At 42.4% G+C, this 26,673-nt stretch overlaps 1 protein-coding gene across 2 annotated transcripts in view; it reads left to right on the forward strand.

The window, feature by feature from the left end:
* TRDN (triadin) overlaps nucleotides 1-26,673 on the forward strand; it is a 167,817-nt gene that overhangs the window by 88,351 nt on the left and 52,793 nt on the right. For both annotated transcript variants that reach the window (XM_029056675.2, XM_029056676.1), the window contains exon 3: nucleotides 24,723-24,878. In XM_029056675.2, coding sequence (XP_028912508.1) covers nucleotides 24,723-24,878 — 156 coding nt within the window. The remainder of the gene's footprint in view (nucleotides 1-24,722; nucleotides 24,879-26,673) is intronic.

The following is a 26,673-nucleotide window of genomic DNA, read 5'->3' on the forward strand; positions in this document are numbered from 1 at the left end:
TGATTTTTTAATGCAATTTGTTAAGCACTTACTATGCTTACTAGCTGCCAGGTGGAGCTCGCAGTCTTAATCCCCATTTTACAGATGAGGTAAATGGAGAAGTTAACTGATTTGCCCAAGGTCATGCAAATAGTTTGGAGTTGGGATTAGAATCTAGGTCCTTTTGACTCTCAGTCCTGTGTTTTATCCACTGGACCCCATTCCTTCCCCAATTTGTGGAGCACGGTTATTTTTCCACAACGTCTTCCCATCCATTATTGCTTATTATCTTTAAAACATCCCTGAGAGATAAGGAGAGACAGGTATTTAGACTCATTTCATAAATGAGAAAACGGAGGCCCCGAGAAATTGTCACTTGCCCAAGTTTATCCAGCTGGCCAACAGTCAATCTGGGAGTAGAACTCAAGTCTTCTGACTTTCGTGCTTATTGCACAATTCTGCCCTTTATGGATCAAGATTGTTCAAGGATACCAGACAACTACAGAACTTTACCACAGGGTGGTATCAATTCCAGTTTTCTGGGAGAGGGAGATAGGGATAGGGAAGGAGCGAGAGAATAGGTTGGTGGGATGGCAGCTTCATTTTCCCAGGGAACGGCAATATCCTCATTCCAAGTTCCTTCATCTCTTAGATCTCTTGGATCTGGGCTTCAGGTGCTCATAAATCTCCAAAGAACAATTAGCCCTCAGTCTTTAGGCCAGTTAATCTTCAATCCATCAATCAGTGGTATTCATTGAGCACTTACTGTGTGCTGAGCTTTTTTTCTAAGTACTTGGGAGATTACAATACAAAATACAATACAAAAACTCACAAGGAGCTTAAAGTCTAGAAGGGGAGAGTCATAAAGAGGTGAAATGACTGTGCTACTTCATCCCATAGTATCTGCCCTTCAAAATTCCTATGAACACCTGTGGAATGTAAACCTTTCCTCATTCAGCACTTGGAGATTAATAAGCAGTAATGATTATCTACCATTTGCTTCTACCTCTTCTTTGTGTTAGAAGATGAGGCTATGCTGATGGTGAGATCTTTCAGTATATGAGTGTGGCTGATAAGAGCAGTGACTGATAATCCTGTTCAGTTTGTGTGCAAGCAAAGATCACCCTTTGCTATTCTGTTGTACCCATTACACTAAGAACCTGGCACTGTTTTAGTTTCTCACTGTTGGTGTCCAGGTTTTCCCCAGATCTGTGTTCTGAAGTAGTTATCCCATTTCTGGTTGTTGTCTGACAGACTGACATGTTTTCCCGGTCATCTCCCAGTTGTCCACTGCAATCGATCAGTGGTATTTATTGAGTGCATACTGTGTGCAGAACACTGAACTGAGCACTTGGGAGAGTACAATATAACATAATGGATCCACTCCACTCGTTCTCTGACCACAACTTGCTTCACTCAGTCTTCCCTGTTTACAGAAGAAATTTTTAGAAGCTTAACTGGCTTGAAGATTGAGGGCCAACTGTTCTCTGGAGCTTTGTGAGCCCCTGAAGCCCTGATCAAAGAGGTCTAAGAGATGGAGGAACTTGGAATGGAGATATTGCCTTTCCCTGGGAAAACGAAGCTACCAAACCACCCATCTTCTCTCTCGCTATCCCCTATCCTTATCTCCCTCTCCCAGAAAACTGGGAATGATACCACCCTGTGGTAAAGTAAACCAGGAGGAGGAATTTTAGTGCACCACTGACCAGCTCATTTGGGTATTCTGCTCTTGTCCATTCTCTTCAAATGGCCTGCAGGGATTGTCTCTCTTTATTGCTGGACTGTACTTTCCAAGTGCTTAGGAAAGTGCTCTGCACACAGTAAGCGCTCAATAAATACGCTTGAATGAATGAACATGGGGGAGCATTGCTTTGACACTAGTGCTCTAGCTGCATTCTAGGACCTCATTGTAGTGAACTATTACAGGCTGCTAGAGAATTAGAAGGTGAGTTTTATTTCCATATTTTATTGGGTTATGTAGTGGATTAAGACACTGTCTTCACTATCTTTGTTCACAACTTTATTATGGCCTTTGACTTTTTGTTGCCTGTTAATTCTTTTTGTTATTAAATCCTGACAGTTTTTTCCTTAATTCAATTTCCTAGTTGTGTCCCTTCCTCCTCACCCACGGCCTGCTATGTCACTTCTAGTTCTTACCGTCTCCTGACCAGGAAACTATTTTTGCCTCTTCTCTGCCTGCCACCTGCTTTTTTCCATCTGTAGAAACAGCATGGCCTGGTGGAAAGAGTAGGGAGTCTAGGAGTCAGAAGTTCTAGGTTCTAATACCTGCTTGGCTACTTCCCTGCTGGGTAACCTTGGGCAAGTCACTTAATTTATCTGTGCCTCCGTTTCCTCAAATTTAAATGGAGATTCAATCCTGGCTCTTCCTCCTACAAAGACTGTGAGCCTCATATGGGGCAGGGACTGTGTCTGACCTGATTAAACTGTGTCTACCCCAGCACTTAGAATGGTGCTTGACCCATAATGCTCACTGTGATCAGGGAACATCTACAGACTCTGTTATATTGTATTCTCCCAAGCTTTTAGTACAGTGTTCTGCACATAGTAAGTGCCCAAAAAAGTGACTAAGTATTTAACAAATACCATAATTATGATGATTAAGTATTAATCACCATTATACATTTAGCTGATTGAAGCCTTAGTATAAAACATAGTTTGACACACATCTCTCCGCCCCTCAAAAGCCTCCAAAACTTACCCATTTCCCTTAAAATCAAGAAGAAATTCCTGACTGTTGACTCTCTTCACCTGCTACACTCGCCAGCACACTCTCACTATCCCTCCTGTGTTTACCCCAGTTTGCCTTGCTCTCACTTCTCTCGCATCCAACCCATCGTTCATAATAACAAAACTGCGGTATGCATTAAGCCTTTATTGTCAAGCACTTTGCTAAGTACTGACATAGATACAGGATATCAAGTTTGGCACAACTCCCATCACACATGGGGTTCACAGTATAAATAGGAAGAAGAAAAAGACAGGTGTTAAACCCCATTTTACAGGTGAAGTCTCTGCTAGATAGTAAGCTCTTTGTAGGCAGGGAATGTGTCTGTTTATTGTTGTATTGTACTCTCCTAAGTGCTTAGAACAGTGCTCTGCATACAGTAAGCACTCAATAAATACAATTGAATGAGTGAATGAATGAATGAAAGTAACTGAGGCAAAGAGAAGTTAGGAGATTTGCCCAAAGTCACACCTGGATGTCGGCCCGCCACCTAAAACTCAACATGAGCAAGACTGAGCTCCTCATCTTCCCTCCCAAGCCCGGTCCGCTCCCAGACTTCTCCATCACCGTGGATGGCACGACCATCCTTCCCGTCCCGCAGGCCCGCAATCTCGGTGTCATCCTTGACTCGTCCCTCTCGTTCACCCCACACATCCTATCCGTTACCAAGACCTGCCGGTTTCACCTCTACAATATCGCCAAGATCCGCCCTTTCCTCTCCACCCAAACGGCTACCTTACTATTACGGGCTCTCGTTATATCCCGGCTAGACTACCGTGTCAGCCTTCTCTCTGACCTCCCTTCCTCCTCTCTCGCCCCGCTCCGGTCTATTCTTCACTCCGCTGCCCGGCTCATCTTCCCGCAGAAACGATCCGGGCATGTCACTCCCCTTCTTAAACAACTCCAGTGGTTGCCTATCGACCTCCGCTCCAAACAAAAACTCCTCACTCTAGGCTTCGAGGCTCTCCGTCACCTTGCCCCTTCCCACCTCTCCTCCCTTATCTCTTTCTACCGCCCACCCCGCACGCTCCGCTCCTCCGCCGCCCACCTCCTCGCCGTCCCTCGGTCTCGCCTATCCCGCCGTCGACCCCTGGGTCACGTCCTCCCGCGGTCCCGGAACGCCCTCCCTCCTCACCTCCGCCAAACTGATTCGCTTTCCCTCTTCAAAACCTTACTTAAAAATCACCTCCTCCAAGAGGCGTTCCCAGACTGAGCTCCTCTTCCCCCTCTACTCCCTCTGCCATCCCCCCTTTACCTCTCCGCAGCTAAAGCCTCATTTTCCCCTTTTCCCTCTGCTCCTCCACCTCTCCCTTCCCATCCCCACAGCACTGTACTCGTCCGCTCAACTGTATATATTTTCGTTACCCTATTTATTTTGTTAATGAATTGTACATCGCCTTGATTCTATTTAGTTGCCATCGGTTTTTACGAGATGTTCTTCCCCTCGACGCTGTTTAGTGCCATTGTTCTTGTCTGTCCGTCTCCCCCGATTAGACCGTAAGCCCGTCAAACGGCAGGGACTGTCTCTATCTGTTGCCGACTTGTTCATCCCAAGCGCTTAGTACAGTGCTCTGCACATAGTAAGCGCTCAATAAATACTATTGAATGAATGAATGAATAGCAGGCAGTGGTAGAGTGGAGATTAAAACTTAGGTCCTCTCATTCCCAGGTCTGTGCTGTTTCCCATAGACCATGGTACTTCCCATAGGCCACACATTTTTCATGTGCCATTTCCACTGCCGGAAACGCCATCCCTTACACATCTTCTACAAAAGTTTAAAGCCCTCTTAATATCCCAACTCCTACAGGACCAAACTGCTGCTGAATCAGCCTACACTCTGACCTCTCTGCATCCTATGTCTCTTCACTCAGTTTATTCTTCATTCTTCTGCCCAGAATGTTTTTCAAGAAAATGGTTCAGTGATCATCTTCCCACTCCTCAAAACCCTCCAATGTTTGCCTGTCCATCTCTGCTTCAAATACGAACAATTAGTCAATGGCTTTAAGGCAGTCAGTTAGCTCTCTCCCTCACATCACCTCACTGATCTTATACAACCTAACCCACATGCTCTTCTAATGCCAACATACTCATTGTACTCTGATCTCATCTGTCTCGCAGCCGATCCCTCCCTCCCGAACTCCCTGCCCCTTCATTATCTAAAAGATCAGCACTCTCCTCATCTTCAAAACTCTACTAAAATCATATCTTAGTAAAATCAAGAGCACTTCCCTAAGCTCTCACTTCCTCTCTTTTGTGTCATTTATGTACTTGGGTCTGTACCACTTAGGCAATTTGGTATTCACCTCTCCCCCAGCTTCACTGCATTTGTGATTTTCACCTCAGTTCTTACGCATTTACAGTCACTTATAACACCTATGTATAAGCATCAATTTACATTTTCAGCTATTCAAACACTTATTCATCCTTTTTTGTCATTCCATTCTCCATTTCCGCCTTTCTGTAAATAATTTTGTGCCTCTCTCTTCTATTAGATTGTAAACTTCTTGAGGACAGTGATTTTTGTCTTCACCTCCATTGTACTCTTCTACTACAGTTTTCAGCACACATTTCTTGTTACTAATCAACCCCCAAATATTATCAACTGGTTTTGTAGAAAATTAAACTGTAGCTCTGCTGTTTTCTCAGTCTCATAGATAGATCTGCTAAATATTGCATTTGCTAAATTTTAATGGACAGAAACAGATCTAGATCCCCTGACTTAAAGAATACTATATTTATGCCCCTTACCAAACTCAGCAAGTGCTCATTACCTGACTGACTGATGTTTGAATTTGTTCTGACTGAACTGTCATTTTAAAATTCAATCCCTTCTTTTATATAATCTATATTTTATGTGGAATGTATTTTACAAAGGGGAATGAATGCTAGAACATCTTATTGGCTTATCACAGATGACAGTACCATTATCCCAAAAGATGTTTCCCTGTGAACCTTGTTATTATCAATGTGTGAAATTATATTTCTAAGTAAATCAACCTTTATTTGAGGTAATTAGCTTCATTTGTTAAGTTGGCTTTAATTGCTCTTAATATATTGGTGTCACCCCATGAAAGTGATGTCAGAAAAAGTGTGAAATCTCTTTAGAGAACAGAGACTGTATAAATCTAACAAATAATAGTCATAAGAGATTTACCGCAATGCTCAGAGTAAATCTGTATAGTTTGGGTTAAAATCAAAATACTGAGCATTTGCAGAAATCAGTCAATCAGTGGTATTTATTGAATGCTTACTATATGTAGAGCACTCTACTTAGCACTTGGGAAAGTACAGTACAGCAGAATTATCAGTCACTTTCCTTGCCCATAATGAACATCAACAATCCTTCAGAGAATTTCAGTGTTCTTTAAATTTAAAATAGGTTTCCAGAGCAACATTTTTTAAAAAACATCTGAGGTTTCCAGACCCTTTGCCATCTATATCCTAAAATCCCTAAGCTGAAAAAAAAATATTTCATTTGTGGAAAAATTTGACAAAATTATATCTCAGATTAATATTATTGCTTTAAAACTGAGGAGCAACACTTTTTATACTATGAATTACTATAGCCAAAGCCACTTTAAAAGAACTTCCTCTGTCAGAAACAGACAAATCCCAGCTACAAACCTTTCTTATATAAGCCGGGCTTGTTGAAGCCTTGTCAACTTCAGATGACAAATGATAGCAGGTCGACTTTGAAGTTCCAGCAAGTAGCTCTGGCCCAGCTTTGGAAGACTTTGCAAATTGTAAATTTCATTTTCATACCAATCCGGGAAGAAAATTTGAGCCAACTGAGTGGGAAGGAAATTGGAGTAACAGGCTGGTTCCTATGGTACCAGAGTTAATTCATGCTCTTGCATTTGCACCATTTGCTGCCTTTGAAACAGGTATATTGGAAGTCCACAAAACATTGCAGTAATCCACATTAACTGCAGAGAGCATGAAACTCATTTCCCAGTCCACTGTAACTATGGCAGTATTCGTTCTTTATGATGCTTTTACCTTCTAAAAACAAACCAAACAAAAAGGAACCAACCATATTTTTAGATCCGCAATTTAAAAGTCCCTCTAGACTGTGAGCTCGCTGAGGGCAGGGAATATGTTATATTGTACTCTCCCAAGTGTTTAGTCCAGTGTTCTGCCCACAGTAAGTGCTCAATAAATGCGGTCAACTGACTACTATGTTTTATTTTAACTGAAGGAGTCCAGAGTGAGCTTTATCCAGGAGTTCTGGATTTTTTGAGATGTTTATGATCAGTTTTAGGAAAATGCACAAATGTCATAGAATTGGATACAGCTCTCTTGGCAAAATCGATCAGTCTATTTTGCACTGATCCTCAGAAGCTCAGTATACTGAACGTACGTGACTCTCTTCAGGTGGGCTGGAGCTGCTCAAGGTCTGTTCAATGTCTGTGCAAATGCATTCTGGAAATTGTAGTACGATGGACCCAGATTGCTGGAAGACTTTAGCCCCCATTTTTCCACTTCCCAACTCATCTCAATGCTGCTAAAGAGGAAAGAGGGAGATGTACTAGTTAGAGGTAGTATCCTGACATCCTATCCTTCCACAGAAATGACACGAAAGCGGTCAGCCATTCAGCTGTAAACCGACAGTGGAGAAGCAGTGAGGCCTAATGGAGAGAGCATTGGTCTAGGAGTCAGAGGACCTGGGTTTTCATCCCGGCTCAGCCGCTCGTCTGCTGTGTACCACTTCATTTCTCTGTGCTTCAGTTATCTCATCTAAAATATGGGGATTAAGGACGTGAGACCGATGAGGGACGTGGACTGTGTCCAACCTGCTTAGCTCGTATCCACTCCAGGGCTTAATACGGAGCCTGGCATGAAGAAAGCATTTAACAAATTCCATTTAAAAAAAAGAAAAAAGAAAAAGGAAGCTCCATTTCCAGTTGGTTGGTTCTACCTTCTGTCTGGTACCAAGACTGTAAGCACGTTGTGGGGAGGGAATATGTCTTTTATATTGTTATATTGTACTCTCCCATCATTTTAGTACAGTGCTCTGCACACAGTAAGCACTCATAAATACGACCGACTGTTATGGAAGTAGATGCTTTTCTGTTTACTGTTTTATTTTTGACACCAGCCTCCCTACGTTGCAGTTCCTGCCACCGATTTTGACAGCTCAGACACTTTGGCAGATTTCACACTGAAACGTGTGGAGGATATGCAAAGGCAGAGCAACAGATCTGGGCTCCAGGTGTTCCCTGGAGAAGTTCTCTTGGACTGTGGGATGTCCATGTTCTCCTCCTGAGATGTCCCCACTTTGCACCACAGGCCCAGCAGACTGGGATAATGTCAAAGGTCTCTTCTGGTCTGGTGTCGGTCAGGGCCATTAATAGCTGCTCTAAACAATATCAGTAGTCGATAACCACCTAAGTATTTAACCTTTTTCAACTTTTATTACTTCCCAACATCTATTACTTGTAGTACTCTACTCCTTCTCTCTTTCCCACTCTAAATCATTCATTTGGTGGTATTTATTGAGCACCTACTGGGTGCAGAGCACTATAATATAGCAATATTAATAATTGTGGTATTTTTTTCAGTGCTTACTATGTGCCAGACACTATACTAAACACTGGGTTGGAGACAAGTAAATCGGGTTAATCACAGTCCCCTATCCTACTTGGGGCTGACGGTCTCAATCCCCATTTTACAGTTGAGATAACCGAGGCCCCAAGAAGTGAAGTGACATGCCCAAGACCACACAGCAGAAATGTGACAGAGTCGGGATTAGAACCCAAGTCCTTCTGATTCCCAGGCCTATATTCTATCTAGTAGGCTTTGCTGCTTTAAGCACTGGGAAGGGTACAATCCAACACAGTTAGTCAATATTTTCCCTGCCCCAAAAGAGCTTAGTTTAGGTGGAGTAGAGGCCATTGGATTTAGCAAGAAGGTCATGAGAACAGCTATAATTTGATTGTATTCCCCCAAGTGCTTACTACAGTGCTCAATATACAATGTAAGCAATAAACACCACAGACTGATTGACTGAAGTCATTCTCCAGTTTCTCTATAGACAAAACAACTTGGTGCCAAAGACCATCTTGAAGAATTAAGTCGAGGGTTAGTTTTGCTAACAATTTACCTATGAGAATAAAGGTCCTCCATATGACACAGTTTGAGCTCCAGTTTTCTGGACACAATCCAGGTTTAAACATCTGCAGCCCAATTTTACAAGTGATAAATTGGCTGATTAAGGTCAGATTATAGAGGACGAGGAAAGTGCACTCTTTGCCTAGCAGTGAAAATGTCAGGAATGTTCCTCAAAGCACCCAGACTCCGTGCTTAAAGGATGCCCAGATTGCTGATGAATTACAGGTAGGGGAAACAACAGAGCATGGAGATGTGAAATATGGGGAGGTGAAGAAGGGGTGATTATCAGAGCGTTTATGGGGTACTGATTTAAGTTCCTAGGTGACACAGAAGGGAGGGAATGTAGGCTGTGGTGATGAGAGATTCAGATTATTATGTGACTTTAGACAAGTCAATTAAACTCCCCTGGCCTCAGCTTCCTCATCTGTAAATGGAGATAATAGTACCTGCAGAAGTAATAATATATTTAAGTGCCTACTCTGAGCAAAGCAGCGTTGTAAACATGGAAAAAATGAATGTGTGGAAAATTATACATGGTCCTTGGTCCCCCAGTGACTCACATTCTAAAACAGAGGGAAAAGAAGGAACTGGAGACTGGCACGTAAAGGAAGTTGAAACAATAAAAACACAAAAGCAACTTGAAAGACAGGGACAAAAATCAATACAAAAACTAAAACCAAAAAGATCAGTAGACTCCTCTGGCTGGAGGAAAAACTTTTCAGGTGCCTCCCAGCTCATGATAGCCATCAGAGACTCCCTGTGTGTCCTAGATTTGGGGAGCTTTCAGGATTCTGCTAACTGTACCCATCCCTCTGGCACAGGACCCAGGATGCCTCTCCTTCCTCACAGGGACTTTGCAAGGGCACCCTAAACAATTGGAGTGAAAGCACCTTGACAAGCCACATGGCCTAGTGGAACGAGCATGGACCTGAGGGTCAGAGGACCTGTGTTCTAATCCTGGCTCTGTCATTTTTCTGCAGAGTGACCTTGGCCAAATCACTTCATTTCTCTGTGCCTCAGCTACATCATCTGCAAAATGAGGATTAAAATTGTGAGCCCCAAGTAGGACATGGACTATGTCCAACATTATCAGACCATACAGAGCTTTGTGCAGTACCTGGAAAAATAGTAAGCACTTAACAAATACTATATATAAATGAAAATGCTCTACAAATATCAGGTATTATTCTTCATGCGCACTGAAAAAGACAGGGCTTGATTACAATAAGTCTCTTCAGGAAGGTTGTTTAGAGAGGTCTGTAGTACAGTATTGCTCTAGGAAAGCTCGATGAAGAATCAGAAACTCTGAAACTGAAAGGGAGGGAATTTTTCCATGGAACCTGCTTTGAAGATCAAGAATGGAAACAAGAGCACAGCTCTCCTCATTCAAGCTACAAAAACAACTAGTCTACTGCCAAAGGCAACCACACACTTAAAAGCTTTCAGGCTAAAGTGCTGCTTTGAAAGCTATACAAGAGCTAGCTTCAGAAAGGCCCATTTCGTATTTGTTTTATAGTAAATTGAATGAGATCAGATTAAAAAGAAAACTCCATCAAGGGACAGGTCAATAGTTCATGTAATTCATCTTCTACATACTTATCTAGTTGGGGGCTCGGAGGGGAGGAGGGGAGTTGAGAGGGGTGGTGTGGCATTTGAAGTGTTCTGGTGCAACTTTGTAGGAGGAAATGGTCACGAGTCCAAGAAGTGTCAGGCATGGATTTGGAACAGAATGGGTTTGTAATAATAATAATAATGTTGGTATTTGTTAAGCGCTTACTATGTGCCGAGCACTGTTCTAAGCGCTGGGGTAGACATAGGGGAATCAGGTTGTCCCACGTGGGGCTCACAGTCTTCATCCCCATTTTACAGATGAGGGAACTGAGGCACAGAGAAGTGAAGTGACTTGCCCACAGTCACACAGCCGACAAGTGGCAGAGCTGGGATTTGAACTCATGAGCCCTGACTCCAAAGACCATGCTCCTTCCACTGAGCCACGCTGCTTCTCCAGCTTACTTACAGTTTCTTACAGCTTCACGCTGTTTGTGTGAGTCTTAGGTGAAACGCTGATGGCTTGTAATTGAGAAGCTGCATGGCGTAGTGGATAGAGCCTGGGCCTAGGAGTAGGCGGGTCATGGGTTCTAATCCCATCCCACCGCTTGTCAGCTGTGACACCTTGGGCAAGTCGCTTCGCTTCTCTGGGCCTCAGTGACCTCATCTGTAAAATGGGGATTGAGACTGTGAGCCCCAAGTGGGACAGGGACTGTGTCCAACCCGATCTGCTGGTATCCACTCCAGCACTTAGTACAGTGCCTGACACAAAGCAAATGAGCACTTAACAAATACCATAATGATTCTTCTTATTATTCATTCCATACATAGAGGCTAGGTAATGGTACCTGGAAGGATACGAGTTTTGACAATGGAATGAAGTCAGGTTACCTGCTTCCTGAAGAGCACCTATCTAAGCCAGCCACACTTCGTGCTGGGCACCAATTTATTTATTCAGCGAAACTTCTGCTTAGATAAAATAACACTCACGCCCTTTAGGTTGGCCAGTCAGTGTCCCACAGGATTTCCCCTTTCTCTTAGCTAGGGAGAGGAGAGTTTTAAAGGGTGGTGAGGGAAGGATAAAGTGAGGTGGGATGTTTTAGGATGCTCCAAAGTTCTTGAAAATCTATTAAGCTTAGTGAAGAATATTTTTACGGGAAACTGTGTCAGGATGTTTTGGCAGTTGAAAAGAGAGACTCTCTTCGATAGGAAAATGTTCTATGTAAGTTTGTTTCAACTCTGGAAGTTGGCTTATTTGATTATAAATAGAAAACAATTTGGTGGCCTCTTTTTAAAGCCTTCCCTGAGGGTGGTATCCTGTGTTTACATCTATTTGAACAGCAGTAGCGTAAGTCAATTAAAATCAGGCTTTATAATAATCAATTTCCCAGGAAATAATCTGAAACCCACAGCTTGCTTTATGACTACATTTGGCTTCTCTGGAATTAAGTGATTTAAAGACTTCAGTAAATGTTATATACTCTTCATTCCATCTGAAAATATTTGCCTGAATGGTGTGAGGTAAATTGAAAACAATAATCCCTCCCTCTTTGATTTAGAAATATTGCTGTAGGGTTAGAACGTTATGGGCATGAGCCATTGTGTCTTTCCAGTGGTAAATCAGAAGATGTCTAATCCCATTTACCATTATTATTTATCTTGGGACTGTTCTGAGCCAAATGCATCAGTGCTGATGGGAAAGGAATATTATTCAGTGAACAGATAGATGGAGAATTAATTTCTTTCAAGTAAGCAAGTTTTTTAATTCTTGGTCTTAGCCATCCATTTCAGAGCATCAATTTTTTTTTACTATTATATATGTCCTCACTAGCCGTAAATGATTTGTGTTTGTCTTAGCTCGCCTTGCTGAAGCCCCTTGAGGGCAGGGATGGTGTCTTTTGCCTCCATTATTCTCTCCCCACTGCTTAGCACAGTGCTTTGCATATGGCAGGTATTCCAGAAATGCTTTCAATCAGCGATATTCATTGAGCACCTGCACTCCGGGAGTTTACAATCTAATGGGAGGGACAGATACGAATCACTACAAATAGAGAAATTAGGAGCAAGACCAAGGTGATAACTGGTAGGATGAGAGTGTCAGGATAAAATACCATAATTATTTATTATTACTATTTATGTTCAATTATTCGTTGACTATACATATTTATATATGAATATATACCTGCATATATACAGTTGATAATTAAAATATTTGTTAAGTGCTTACTAGGTGTCAAGTACTGTTCTTTTGGCTGGGTTAGATACAAGTTAATACCTACCCTTGTCCCACATGGGGCTCACAGTCTAAGTAGGTAGGAGAACAGATACTGAAATTCCATTAATTTTCATAAGGCTTCAGAGTAGGATTAAAATGAAAAGTGTATCAGGGTGGCTATTGGACTGCTGTGACCAGGGTGGAGGGGGTAAATTAATGAGGGAGGAGTAAGTAAATTAATAATACCCTGGAGGAGTAAGATTTTAGGAGTGATTGAATGTGTATAATGCTGTGGTCCATCAGAATTTGGGTCCAAGCAGGTTGGGGAAACAATGTGAAAGAGTATCGGAATCCAGAGATTCAAGAACATAATACAGGTTGGAGTGATATAATAAGTTCGGACTAGGGTGGTAGCTTTTTTGGGGGGAGAAAAAAGAGCAGATCCCAGAAATATATTTTTGGAAGAATCAGCAGGATTTAGTAGTTGGCAGAAAGATGAAACAATAAACATAATTTAAAAAAAAAAAAACACCACCTGTTGGACTCTGAGCCTTATGTTAGATTTTTTTTTTGTTTTTTATTGTTTCATCTTTCCACTAAGTGCTTAATAAATACAATCATCATCGACAACAACAGAAAACGTAGATTAAGTGACAGGTTGGCGAGGGGAAGCAGTTTTAGGAGTCCTTGGGTAGAGCTGGTCGTCAAAGCCAGGAAAGTGGATGAGTTCCCTGAGAGGAATGAATATTCAGTTTGGAGAGTGGGAGATGTGGAACAGAATTTTGCAGAACACTCCCATTTAAGGAATGAGAAGTTGAAGCAGAGCCAATAAAGAAGCAGAACAGTGAGACAGGTGGAGAATCAGGTGAGTATTATATCAGCAAAACCAAAGTCTGAAAGTTTTTCAAGGAGGAGGCAATCGTCCATGGTGTCTGAAGCAGGCAAGAGTTCAAGGAAGATTAGGGAAGAGTAAAGGCACTTGGACATAAGGCCGAGCAAGTCCCTGATGAGAGTGTTGCAGCGTGGCTCAGTGGAAAGAGTACGCGCTTTGGAGTCAGAGGTCATGGGTTCGAATCCCGACTCCACCCCTTGTCAGCTGAGTGACTGTGGGCAAGTCACTTAACTTCTCTGTGCCTCAGTTACCTCATCTGTAAAATGGGGATTAAGACTGTGAGCCCCACGTGGGACAACCTGATTCCCTTGTGTCTACCCCAGCGCTTAGAACAGTGCTCTGCACATAGTAAATGCTTAACAAATACCAACATTATTATTATTATTATTATTAATAGAATGAAGGGGCCAGAATCCAGACAATACAGGATGAGAGTCATTAGGGAGAGTAAGTGAAGGAAGCAAGAGGGTATAACCTTTTCAGAGTTTGAGTAGGGATATGGAGGGGGATGTGGAATCCAGAGAAGAGGAGACTTGAGGGAAGGGGTGAAGGAGCCATCTAAAGGTGAAAGGTTGATGATAGAAATAAAAGAGGGGAGGCCAACAGGAACAAGCATCTATAAGAGGTGGGAAAAGGTGGGGTGAGAGGTACTGGTCGAGTTGGAGAGCACGCAGGAGGCCTCTGGGGAAACAGCTGTGATGACATTGAAAGAATAGAGCCTAGTATGTTGGTGAAGAGGTGACGCAGAGGCTTTGGGAAGCTCACACCATCAGGAACTAGCAAGGAGGCAGGATGGACTGGGGGATTCAGGATGGAATTATGGGTTTGGAATGAGTAATAATAATAATAATGATAATTATGGCATATGTTGAGCACTTGCTATGTGCCAAGCATTGTTCCAAGCGCTGGGGTAAATACAAGGTAAACAGATTGTCCCAAGTGGGGCTCACAGTCTTCATCCCCATTTTACAGATGAGGTAACTGAGGCCCAGAGAAGTGAAATGACTTGCCCACGGTCACACAGCAGACAAGTGGCGGAGCTGGGATTAGAACCCACGTCCTCTGACTCCCAAGTCCAAGCTCTTTCCACTAAGCCACACTGCTTCTCATTAGCAAGGATTGTGGGGTTGAGAGACATTAATGGAGGAATAGAAGAGTCACAGAGCCCAAATCAGTCGATCTATTGAGCATTTGCTGTGCTCAGAGTGGCATACAAAATGCTTGGGAGGGTATAGTAGAGGTAAAAGATAATCCCTGCCTGAAAAGAGCTGACAATCAAATAGGGGAGACAGACATCACAAAAATGACAAGAAGTAGTGCTAAAATAAAGAAGGTAAAATGTTAGTTACAAAATTACAATGAGAAATTGAGAATGCACAAACCCTAAGATGGTACAAAAGTGCGGAGATGCCAATAAGGGGTCTATGATCTGGAAGAAGAAAAATTATTTGGAGAAAGTTTCTTGGAGGTAGTGGGATTAGAAGGGTTTGGTCTGGCACATTTAAAGGGAAAAGGAGTTTCAGGCAGTTGGAAGGGCGTGAGCCAGAGGACAGAGTTGGGAAAGTCCACAGTGAGATACAGTGAGAAGGTGCGCTTGGGAGAAAAGGAGAATGCGAGCTGGGGTGTAGTGAGAGAAGAGAGTAGAAAAGGAAGATAATCTACTGAAAAAAACACAGGTCTGGAAGTCAGAAGACCCAGTTTCTAGATCCCTTCACCATTTGTTCATGTGTGACCTGGAGCAAATCATTTAATTTCTCTGTGCCTCTGTTTCCTCATCTAATAATAATAATAACAACTGTGGAATTTATTAAGCACTTACTATGTGTCAGGCACTAAACTAAGCCCTGTGGTAAACACATCCCTTTCCCATATAGGGCTCCTAAGCAGCATGGATTAGTGGAAAAAGCACGGGCTTGGAAGTCAGAGGACATGCGTTCTAATCCGCACTCTGCCAATGGTCTGCTGTGCAACATTGGGCAAGCTGCTTAACTTCTCTGTGCCTCAGTTCACTCATCTGAAAATGGGGATTAAGACTATGAGCCCCAAGTGGGACAAGCTGACCACCTTGTATCTACCCCAGTGTTTAGAACAGAGCTTGGCACATAGAGCTTAACAAATACCATAATTATTCATTATGATTTTACAAATGAGGTACCTGAGTTACAGAAAAGTTTAATGACCTCCCCAAGGTCACACAGCAGACAAGTGACAGAGGTGGGAGTAGAACCCAGGTCCTTCTGACTCCGGGGCCTGTACTTTAACCTCTAGGCCATGCGGCTTCTCTAAAATGGGGATAACCTGTTCTCCCTCCTCTTCTCTTGTGAACCTAGACGCCGTCCCATCTTATTACCTCATTTTTCCACTAGCGCTCAGCACATATTAACCACTTAATAGATAGCATCGCTAAGAGGGAAGACCTGATAGAGTATCTCAAGTCCACAGCCAGGAAGTTCTATTTAATAAGAAGATGAAATGGTAACCTCTGGAAGTTTTTGAGGCGTGTCTAGTCGTCGTATCCGACACAAAGTTGACTCGGTGCTGGACCCGGGCCCTGATTTCAGCTGCTCTAATGAAGGCATGGAGGGAGGGGAATATAAAAATTGTTCAGGTTTTGAGGGATTGGTGATGTGAGAGTGACAGAGGGACTTCAGTTGGGGGAACTGGGTGCAGTGGAGAGGGTGGACCTCAGCATTAAGAGGTGGGAGGGGTTGGTCCAGGTTGGGGAAATGCCATGGCATGGCAGAGTCCAGAGCCATGAGGTCATGATGAAGAGTGAAGAGAAAATTTGAGGGAGAAGGAATTTAAGAGGATTGGCGGGTTTGAAGGTTATAGTCAGATCAAAGTAGGTGCTATTAACCGGTTAATTGTTTGCAAAAACTCAACTATGAGTGGACGAGAGAATAAAACTTGGCAGTGAAATGCTGGCTATCTCAAGAAAGAAAGGTTAGCGATACAGTCAGCTCAGATAGCATTCCGTTCCACTGAGTATTCTCAATATGTCGGACCATATCCAAGTCAAAAGAGATGGCAGTGGGAAGAAACCCAGAGCAGCCTTTAGAAGCCACAAAGGGCAGGGCCTTAGAGTTCACTGAAAATGTCAGACTTTGGACTGGTTGCTGAGGCAAGCGTGTTGTTTTATTTTTCAAAATAAAGTTTTCTGTTTGGCCACTATATTACTGGAGCCAAACGGGAGAAAAGACCGTTGGAATACTCCAAGTTAGCATTCCTATCACTTGTGCTTTACAGAAAAAAAAAAAGATTGTCTGTTATGAACGATACCAAAATGTCAAGCTTGAATTATTTCATAAGAACTTGCATTTTGTTAGCTGCATTTCTCAATAAAAGGAGCACATTAATTTACTGGTGGCAGACACTGCTTTCTGCATCAACTTGAGGCAATTATCTGAGATTTCCCTTTTTTTGGCCAAGGGCTGATTTTCTTACTTCAGATGTACTTTATTCTAAAAATCCTGCATCAGCTTGGTGTTGGCAACATTTTGGGGAATGCTAAAAGCCCGAGGACTTACCAAGTCATTTTACTACACTCCAAGCAAATCCAGAGTGTATTTCAGAGCATATTAAATGATGCATAATTACAGCTAAAATGGCTTTTAAGCCAAAGGGAGCTAGGCACAAAAGGTAAAAGTAAAAACTGTTATTTCAAGCTGCTTTTTCAAGCTAGGCCATGAGACTGTACTCTTACAAACGAAAACAGATCTTTAATGTTTTGTTCAGAACAAGTTTGCAGTATGTAGTGAATAGTTTCTGTTAAATATTTTATTTTTGGTGTTTTGCTGTCAGCCACAAAAATCCAGGATTTTCCCCACTTCTGAGATAACGTGTGACTTCACCAGATTTCATTAATTCTTTTGAGTATTAATTTTTCAGTTCAGTGCCACTATTATCAGCAATAGCACAGTAATAATAATAATAATTATGGTATTTTGCTAAGCACTTAGTATGCGCCAGGCACTGTACTAAGCAGTTGGTGGATACAAGCAAATCCAGTTGGACACAGTCCATGTCCCACACAGGGCTCCCATTCTTCATCTCCTTCTTACAGATGAGGTAAGTGAGGCACAGAGAAGTGAAGTAGCTTGCCCAGGGCCACACAGCAGACAAGTGGCAGAGCCAGGATTACAACCCATGACCTTCTGACTCCCAGGCCTGTGTTCTATGCACTACAGCATGATGCTCCTCTAAGTAGCTACAATAATAGTTCAAGGCCCGGTACGAGACAGTTGCGAACATATACTAGACGTACAAGACATAGGCCCTGCCTTTGAGGCGCTCCCACTCTAATGGGAAATGTACAGTAAATTAAAAAAGGGTATAAATGCAAAAATAATGCAATTTTTAAAGAATTAATCAATAGACAGGAATGCACATGGGTAAGCTGATGAAGTGCACTGACCAGAAAGATGAGGGATGAATCCCAACATTTTCTTTGAGTTCATTCCTTGCTGTTGGATGTTTTGGCAACCGTGAAAATTGTTATCGAAAGTCATTGGGGTAGGAAAATAATCTATTAGACTTGTAAGCTCTTAGTAGAGTGCTCTACACATGGTAAGTGCTCGGTAAATACCACTGATTGATTGACTGATTGCAAAATGTATCATTCAATCAGTGGTATGTATTGAATGCTTACTTAGGAATTTCCGCTTGGGAACATAGAATACAATAGAGAAGCAGTGTGGCTTAGTGGCAAGAGCATGGGCTTTGGAGTCAGATGTCATGGGTTCTAGCCCTGGCTCCCCCACTTCTCTGCTGTGTGACTTTGGGCAAGTCACTTCACTTTTCTGTACTTCAGTTACCTCATCTGTTGAATGAGGATTAAGACTGTGAGCCCCACCTGAGACAACCTGATTACCTTGTATCTATACTAGTGCTTAGAACAGTGCTTGGTACATAGTAAGCACTTAAATGCCATCATTTTTTAATTTTTTATTTTAGAGGTGGTGGATATAATCCCTGCTCACAGGAATTTACAGTCTAGTGGGGAGTTTGCAGGCTACGTTGCCCCAAACCACATGCTACATTAATGAATCAATCAATTAATGGTATTTATTGAGGTCTTACTAATGTGTAATGAGAAGCACCCACCCTCTAACTGTTGGAATCCCTCAAGGCTTAGTTACAGGTCCCCTTCTGTTTCCATCTAAACTCAATCCTTTGGAGAATTCAATTTGCCCTCTCTGCTGCCTCTATCCCTAACCTCTTTCCTTTTCTGCAGTTCACAATTCCTTCTGCCTTCATGACACTTCTACTTGGAAGCCCTATTGACACCTCCACCTTAACATGTTCTAAATAGCAGTCACCATTTTCCAATCCAAACTCTGTCCTCTCGCAGACTTTCCCATCACTTTAGACAACACCACCACCCTCCCTAACAAGTCCACAAAATTGACATCATCCTCAACTCATCTCTTGCTTTCCATTCACCTATTCAATCTGTCACCAAAGTCCATGAGTTCTAGCTTCACAACATCTTTAATAGCCACTCCTTCCCATCCTCCTAAACTGCTCCCATGTTTGACCCACTTTGACTCTGGCATTAGCCTCCCTGTTGACCTCCCTGCCTTCTCTCTCTCCTGTCTTTACTTCACTCTGCTGCCAGAATCATTTTTCTGAAGAAAGTTCTATCCTTATTTCTCTACGCCTCAAAACCCTCCAAATTACCCACTGATCTCAACATCAAAGAAATACTCTTGATCATTGGATTTAAGGTCTTCAGTCAGTTTTCCCCTTCCTACCTTACCTTGAAAATCTGCTATCATCCAGCCTGCACACTTTGTTCCTCCAATGCCAAACTATTCACTGTACCGCGATCTCATTTGTCTTGCCAGCTACCCCTGGACTCTCTTCTCCTTCATAATGAACAGACTGCCACTGCACTCATCCTCAATGCCTCACTAAAATTATGTCTTTTCCCGAAAAGCACAGTGTCCTAGTAAATTCGGCATCCTACTGAGAGTCCTGGGGTCTTATTCCGGCTCAGTCAATTGCTTGCTATGTGACCTAGAGCAAGTCACTGCACCTCTCTGTGCTTCACTTTCCTCAAATGTAAAATGAGGATTAAATCCTCCTTCCTCCCAGTAAGACTGTGAGTCCCCTGTAGAACAGAGACTGTCTCCAACCCGATAAACCTATATTTACCCCAGCACTTAGAACAGTGCTTGACACATAGTAAGCAGTTAATAAACACCATAAAAAAGAGGCCTTCCTTAGCACTGCATTTTCCCCTATTATCTGCTCTCCCTTCTGCATCTCCTATGAACTTGGGTCTATTCCCTGTAAGCACTTTGATATTCACCCCAACCCCAGCAACTTAGTATTTACATACATAGCCTTGTACTCTGCCATTTCCTCTATCCGTAATTTATTTTAAAGCTTGTCTCCCCCTCTAGTCTTTAACAAACACCATCATTATCATTATTATTATTATTTAAGTTCCTTGAGAACAAGGGTCATGTCCACTAACTCTGTTGTATTTAACTCTCCCAAGTGCTTAATACAGCCTGGATGATGATGATGATGATGATGATGGTATTTGGTAAGCACTTACTATGTACCAAGCACTGTTCTCAGCACTGGGGAAGATACAAGTTAATCAGGTTCTCCCACATGGGGCTCACAGCCTTAATCCCCATTTTACAGATGAGGTAACTGAGGCATAGAGTATTTAAGTGACTTGCCCCAAGTCACACAGCTGACAAGTGGCCGAGCTGGGCTTAGAATTCTGGCTCCCAAGCTCGTGCTCTTTCCATTAAGCCATACTGCTCACACTTGGGTGTAAGAAGGACCTGGGTTCTAATTGTGTCTCCATCACTTGTCTGCTCAGTGACCTTGGACAAGTCACTTCACTTCTCTGTGCTTCAGTTCCCTCATCTGCAAAATGGGGATCAAAACAGTGAGCCCCACAGGGGACATGGACCGTGTCCATCCTGATTACCTTGTATCTACCCCAGTGCTTAGAACAGTGCCAGGCACATAATAAGCACTTAGGAAGTGCAATAAAAAAACTAAGCTCAAAATAAATAACATTGATCGGTTGATCAGATTAGTACATTCCAAAAATTCATATCAACCATCAGTCAATCAAACCTATTTATTGAGTGCTTATGGTATGCAGAGAATACAATATAACAGAGTTGGTAGACACATTTCCTGCCCACAACAAGCATGAAAACCTGCATGGAGTAGCGGATAGAGCACGGACCTAGGAGTGAGACGTTCATGGGCTGAAATCCCGACTTTGCCACTTGTCTGCTGTGTGACCTTGGACATGTCACTTCACTTCTCTGTGCCTCAGTTCCCTCATCTGTAAAATGGGGATGAAGACTGTGAGCCCCACGTGGGACAACCTGATTCCCCTGTGTCTACCCCAGTGCTTAGAACAGTGCTCTGCACAGAGTAAGCGCTTAACAAATACCATCATTGGATAGTCGAGAGACAAAATTTAAGTAATCTTCGCTGATACTTCAAACCAACATTTAATCAAGTGGTAAGAAAATTCTTGCTTACATCTAATCTACATCTCTCCTGCTTCAGTTTTCTATTTCTTACTCTTCGGCTCTCTGTGAACAAGAATAACAGCTGGTCATCACTGGCTGTTCAAGCCCCTTTGTTCATTCGCTGGTCAGCCTCCTCTTCTGAGGCAGAAGCGGCACGGTTTGGTTAACCTTGGCATTTATCTGCTATTACAGATGGAAATGTAATATTTGCCCAGCTGCCTTTCGCCCTTACTCCCATTTTCACAAGGCAATTCGGTCTCCGGAGTAAAAGGATTTCAGTGCTTTCTCCTTAGAAAAATCTCGTGAATTTTCTGGCCTGATTTTTGATAGGAGGTTTTTGAACAACAGTGAAATTTTTTGAATAATTTTAGATTTAACTAGGCCACAAGGAGGACGGGAAGGAGTTAAGGAAAAACCAGGGCCCAGGATCTGTCAGATAAATGTGTGATGACTGCCTGCATGATTTCCTCTGGGCGTAAACACGTTAAAAAGGCCAACCTTTCCGTGGGCCCAATGTGGCTGGGCTCGTGGATCTGGCATTGGTCTTTTCAGCCCCACACACTTGTAGGTGAACCTCACCGTCAGTGGTGTCTCCTTCAGTGATAATGATGGTATTTGCTAAGCCTATACTATGTGTCCAGTATTGTCCTAAGCGCAGGGGTAGTTACAAGCTAATCAGGTTGGACGCAGTCCTTGTCCCACATGGGACTCACAGTCTCAATCCCCATTTTACAGATGAGGTAACTGAGGCAGAGAGAAGTGAAGTGACTTGCCCAAAGTCAAACAACAGGCTAGTGGAGGAGTCAGGATTAGAACCCAGGTCATCCTGACTCCCAGACTTGTGCTTTACCCATTAAGCCATACTGCTTCAATCAATCAATCAATTAATGGTATTAATTGAGCACTCACCGTGCACAGAGCACTCTACTCAGCACTTGAGCGTGGCTCAGTGGAAAGAGTCCGGGCTTGGGAGTCAGAGATCATGGGTTTGAATCCCGGCTCTGCCACTTGTCAGCTGTGTGACTGTGAGCAAGTCATTTAACTTCTCTGTGCCTCAGTTCCCTCATCTGTAAAATGGGGATGAAGACTGTGAGCCTCATGTGGGACAACCTGATTACCCTGTACCTACCCCAGTGCTTAGAAGAGTGCTCTGCACATAGTAAGCGCTTAACAAATACCAACATTACAATAAAAAGAGTTGGTAGACATGTTCCCTGCCCACAAGGAATTTACAGTCTAGAGGGGGATGTGATACGAGACGACATGTCCTTCCATATGAAGAACTACTATGTGAAACTCTCACACCTTATCTCTGGCGGTGGATGCAATTGTCTTCTAGCTCTCTTGAAACCAAGTTGCCTAAGCATAAATGCAAATTCCTACAGGATATAACTTGATTACGATGATAGTAAAGGTGATGGTAATGATGGTGGTGATGGTGATGATGATGAAGTTCATCAGGTCTTGTTTGACCCCCCCCCCCAAAAAATAATAATAATAGTATTTTTTAAGCACTTACCCTGTGCCAATCACTGTTCTAAGCACTGGAGTAGATACAAGGTCATCAAGTTGCCCCACGTTGAGCTCACAGTCTTAATCCCTATTTTACAGATCAGGTAACTGAGGCACAGAGAAGTGAAGTGACTGGGACAAAGTCACACTGACAGGTGGAGGAGCCGGAATTAGAACCCATGACCTCTGATTCCCCAGTCCGGGCTCTTTCCACTAAGCCAAGCTGATTCTTAAGCCATGCTTAATACTCCAAGCTCTCCCTAATGGCACAGGAGATTATCAGTCTAAATCAGAGTCATGATTGTCTCCCTAGATATCTGTCATCATTCACCTATAAGACGAGGATTCAACATCTGATCTCCCACCTACTTAGGCTGTGAGTCCCATGTGGGGCAAAGACTAGATCCACCCTGATTAATTCATATCTATAACTTATACCCCAGTATTTATAACAGCGATTGCTTGACACACAGAAAGTTCCTAACAAATGCCATAATAAGAACCATAGTAATCATGGTTCTAGTGATAATCAAGAGGATTCATTAATCAGAAGTATTCCTTGAAAGGAAAGCACAATCACCATCTCCCTCAAATTTCAATTCTGTAAAATTCAGGCCAGTGTGAAATAGTCATTATTATTGATTGCCCAATTTTTGTGAACAGAGCACTGACTGTTTACTGAGTGCTGACTGTTCGCAGAATACTTCAATGAGCCCCCTTTTTTTAATGGTATTTGTTAAATGCTTACTCTGTGCCATGAACTGTTCTAAATGGTTGGGGTAGATACAAGGTTATCAGATTAGTCACAATCCCTGTCCCTCATGGGGCTCAGAGTTTGAGTAGGAAGGAAAGTCCTTGGCAAAGTACAGTGGAATTTACAATCCTTGTCCTGAAGAGGAGTACAGTCTAATAGGAGAGATAGGCAGAAACAGATAATTTACAACTAGTAGAAGCAGAAGGAGAATTGAAAATCGAGCTACCGTTAGCAAGAATGAGGGAAGAAGACTAGGTGAATAAATAAGTGAATAGATAAAGCTTAGCCTGGTGGAAAGAGCATGGAATGGAAGCAGGAGACCCAGTCTCTAGTTCCAGCTTTAGTTCTGATTTATTACGCAAGTCACTTCATCTCTCGTGTCTTAGTTTCCTCATAAGGTGCTTGCTCTCTGTACTATTTAGATCATGAGCCTAGCCTGGGCAGGAGTTGCGTCCGATTTGATTACCTTGTAATTACCCTAGGGACAAAATAGGCACTAACTATTAATATCATTAAGTTGTCCATTGTAGTCAAAGAAGAGCTCTCTGGTAGTGAAAGTCACCCGTCACTGAGCTTGGGACGGAAAAGAACAATCGGAGACCTGACTCTACTGCTTCCTTGTGCCCATACACAGGATGATCCTCGCTGTGGTCTTATGTTTGTTGCTTGATGAGAAGCCGCTTGGCCTAGTGAAAAGAGCACGGCCTTGGGAGAGGGAAGCCCTGGCTTCAAATCCCAGCTCTGCCGCTTGTCTGCTGTGTGACCTTGGGCAAGTTACTAAACTTCTCCATGTCTCAGTTCTCTCATCTGAAAAATGGGGACCGAAAACCTGTTCTACCACCTAGTTACACTCTGAGGTCCATGTGGGACCTGTTTATCTTGCTTCTTCCCAGTTCTTGTCACATAATAAGGGCTTAACCAGTACCAAAATTGTTATCGGTGCTGGTCCAGAAGCTAATTGTTTATGCTGTTGCCTCTTTGTTTTAGAATTCTCACTAAGCTTTTACTCCAAAAGAGCTATTCTTTTCCTACTTATAGTGTGCTATGCAGGTCTATTTCAGCATTTCATTCCTCAAGTTGTCTGAGGCTTGGTTTTACTCTATCCTTAAATTCGTTTTCTCTAGCCTCTTGCTTTATTTCCCCATTACATTTCATCATAGAGCAGCTCTTCGGGTCCCCGATTGTGTCCATTAACCTCACAAATCAGTGTATAGGTGGCCGCTGGCCTTGCAAGAGCTGAAAGGGTGAAATTTAATCAAGGAGTGCCTCTTGGAAGAAGCGGAATTTCAGTTGGGCTCAGAAGCTGGGGAAAACTGGGTAATCGTTTGGTTTCCTGAAACTGGCCAATCTACTGAGGCTCAAAAATCAAATCAAGCAAAACGTTCCTTGATTTTCCTGGCCCAGTTTACTTCCTTTTTCTTTACATTTCTCTGTTTTCATTTCCCTTCAGCCAGTTCTGTTTCCAAGATCGGCTCCGACCCCCTACGAATCATAAATGAGGCGGTAGAAGAAACCACTGACTGGGTCTATGGATTTTTTTCTTTGCTGTCAGACATCATATCCTCCGATGGAGAAGAAGATGATGAAGATGACATAAATGATGAAGGTATCGGAGGGTGACAATCTGTCCAAATGTTTAAGCTAGCATTTACCCTGCATAGGGAGGGCTTGCCCAATTTTAACCACACATTATGTCTTGAGTCAGGCTAAGCAGAAAAAAAGTGAATAGTCTTCCTTGTGCTAATCACACATCAACTGGCTGCTACAGTCAGTAAATTGGTCTCTATTTAGCTTTCATCTTGTATTCGATATGCCATTACAGCCAAGATGTCAGAATGAAACGCTACCATTACTGTGTGTGTCTTGCAGTAAAAGGACCAAATTAGACAATACTGCAAACTCACAATAGGAACACATTTCCAGATGCTGTCTTGGATAAAATAGCTGGTATTCCACTATTTTCTCTCATCTTTGAGCTCGGAAGGATGGGATGAACAGCAGTAGAACTATATATCCATGTGAAGTAAAAGAACCTTTTACGCGTTTTAATTTCATATTGAACAGCAGGAAGCAACGTAGCTGAAACCCTAACCAAACTCATACATCAAACTGTACAAATTAGAGGTTTCAAGATGATTTTCAAATAGAATATAGGATTAAAATTGCGTCACTGCCCTGCACGTTATGGCCCATCTAATAATTGTACTGGAGCAACAGGAATGACTTGAAATCGATATAGCTTAGGCTGCGAGTTCCACGAGACTATGCCAGGCCTGATTATCTTGTATCTACCTCAATAGAGTGCTTGGATCATAATAATTACTAAAGAAAGATCTCAATCATTATTATCATTATTATTAATAACATATTATGAAATCAGTTCATTATTAGATTTTCCTTTTAATTGAATCAGCTTTTTGCCGTACTATGTCTGTGGTGAGCCACGTAACTTCCTAATCATATTCTATCACCATTATCAATAGTATTTATTGAGCGCTTACTATGTGCAGAGCACTGTAGTAAGTATATGGGAGAGAGTTTAACCCAACAGAGTTGGGAAACACGTTTTCTGCCCACAGCTAGTTTGGCTACCAGACACGTTTTTCACATGTGCCTCACTGGATGACTATTTTAATGTTTTGGCCTTTATTATATATTGAATGTTTGTATAGCCTCTGACTAATAAGCATAGAGGTAAATTATATGTACTCTATTTTTCTGTAAAATATCTGCATTGCTCTTTTGATCAATCTACTTCATCATAGCTAGCTTATATTGTAGCCTATACGGTTAGCACCTAAAAACTCCATGATTGAGATCAGAAAACTTTTTCTATATAAAAACTACCAGTGCTCCCCTTTGTTTCAAGTTTTTTTTTTTTTTTAATGGAATTTGTTAAACCAGGCACTGTACTAAGCACTGAGGTAGATTCAAGTTAATTAGGTTGGCACTGTCCCTGTCCCACTTGAGGCTCACAGTCTTAATCCACATTTTACAGATGAGGTAACTGAAGCACAGGAAAATAAGTGGCTTGCCCGAGGTCACAGCAAACAAGTGGCGGAGCTGGTATTAGAACCCAGTTCTCTCAAACTCAGAGGTCCAAGCTCTGTCCATTATGTGGTTTCTCAATTAAAATGACCTGCCTTAAAAATCATTAGAAGAATTTCAAATAGATTTCATCTCTGATTAATTCTCCCTCCTTAGTCATGCCATTCCATCAGTCAGCCTAGTCTTTTTTATCTGTTTATTTGTTATTGTTTAATTATCCGCTAGTGTCTATCATTTATGCCTATGGTCTCACTCTTTATTGATGGCATTTTCATCGATCTTAGTTTATCCAAGGTAGGTGCTGTTCTCTTTTGATTATTTAGAGTGCATCTACTATATGTATAACCCTCCAT

This window comes from Ornithorhynchus anatinus, chromosome 2 (genome assembly GCF_004115215.2).
Source record: "Ornithorhynchus anatinus isolate Pmale09 chromosome 2, mOrnAna1.pri.v4, whole genome shotgun sequence".
Classification (NCBI taxonomy): Eukaryota; Metazoa; Chordata; class Mammalia; order Monotremata; family Ornithorhynchidae; genus Ornithorhynchus; species Ornithorhynchus anatinus.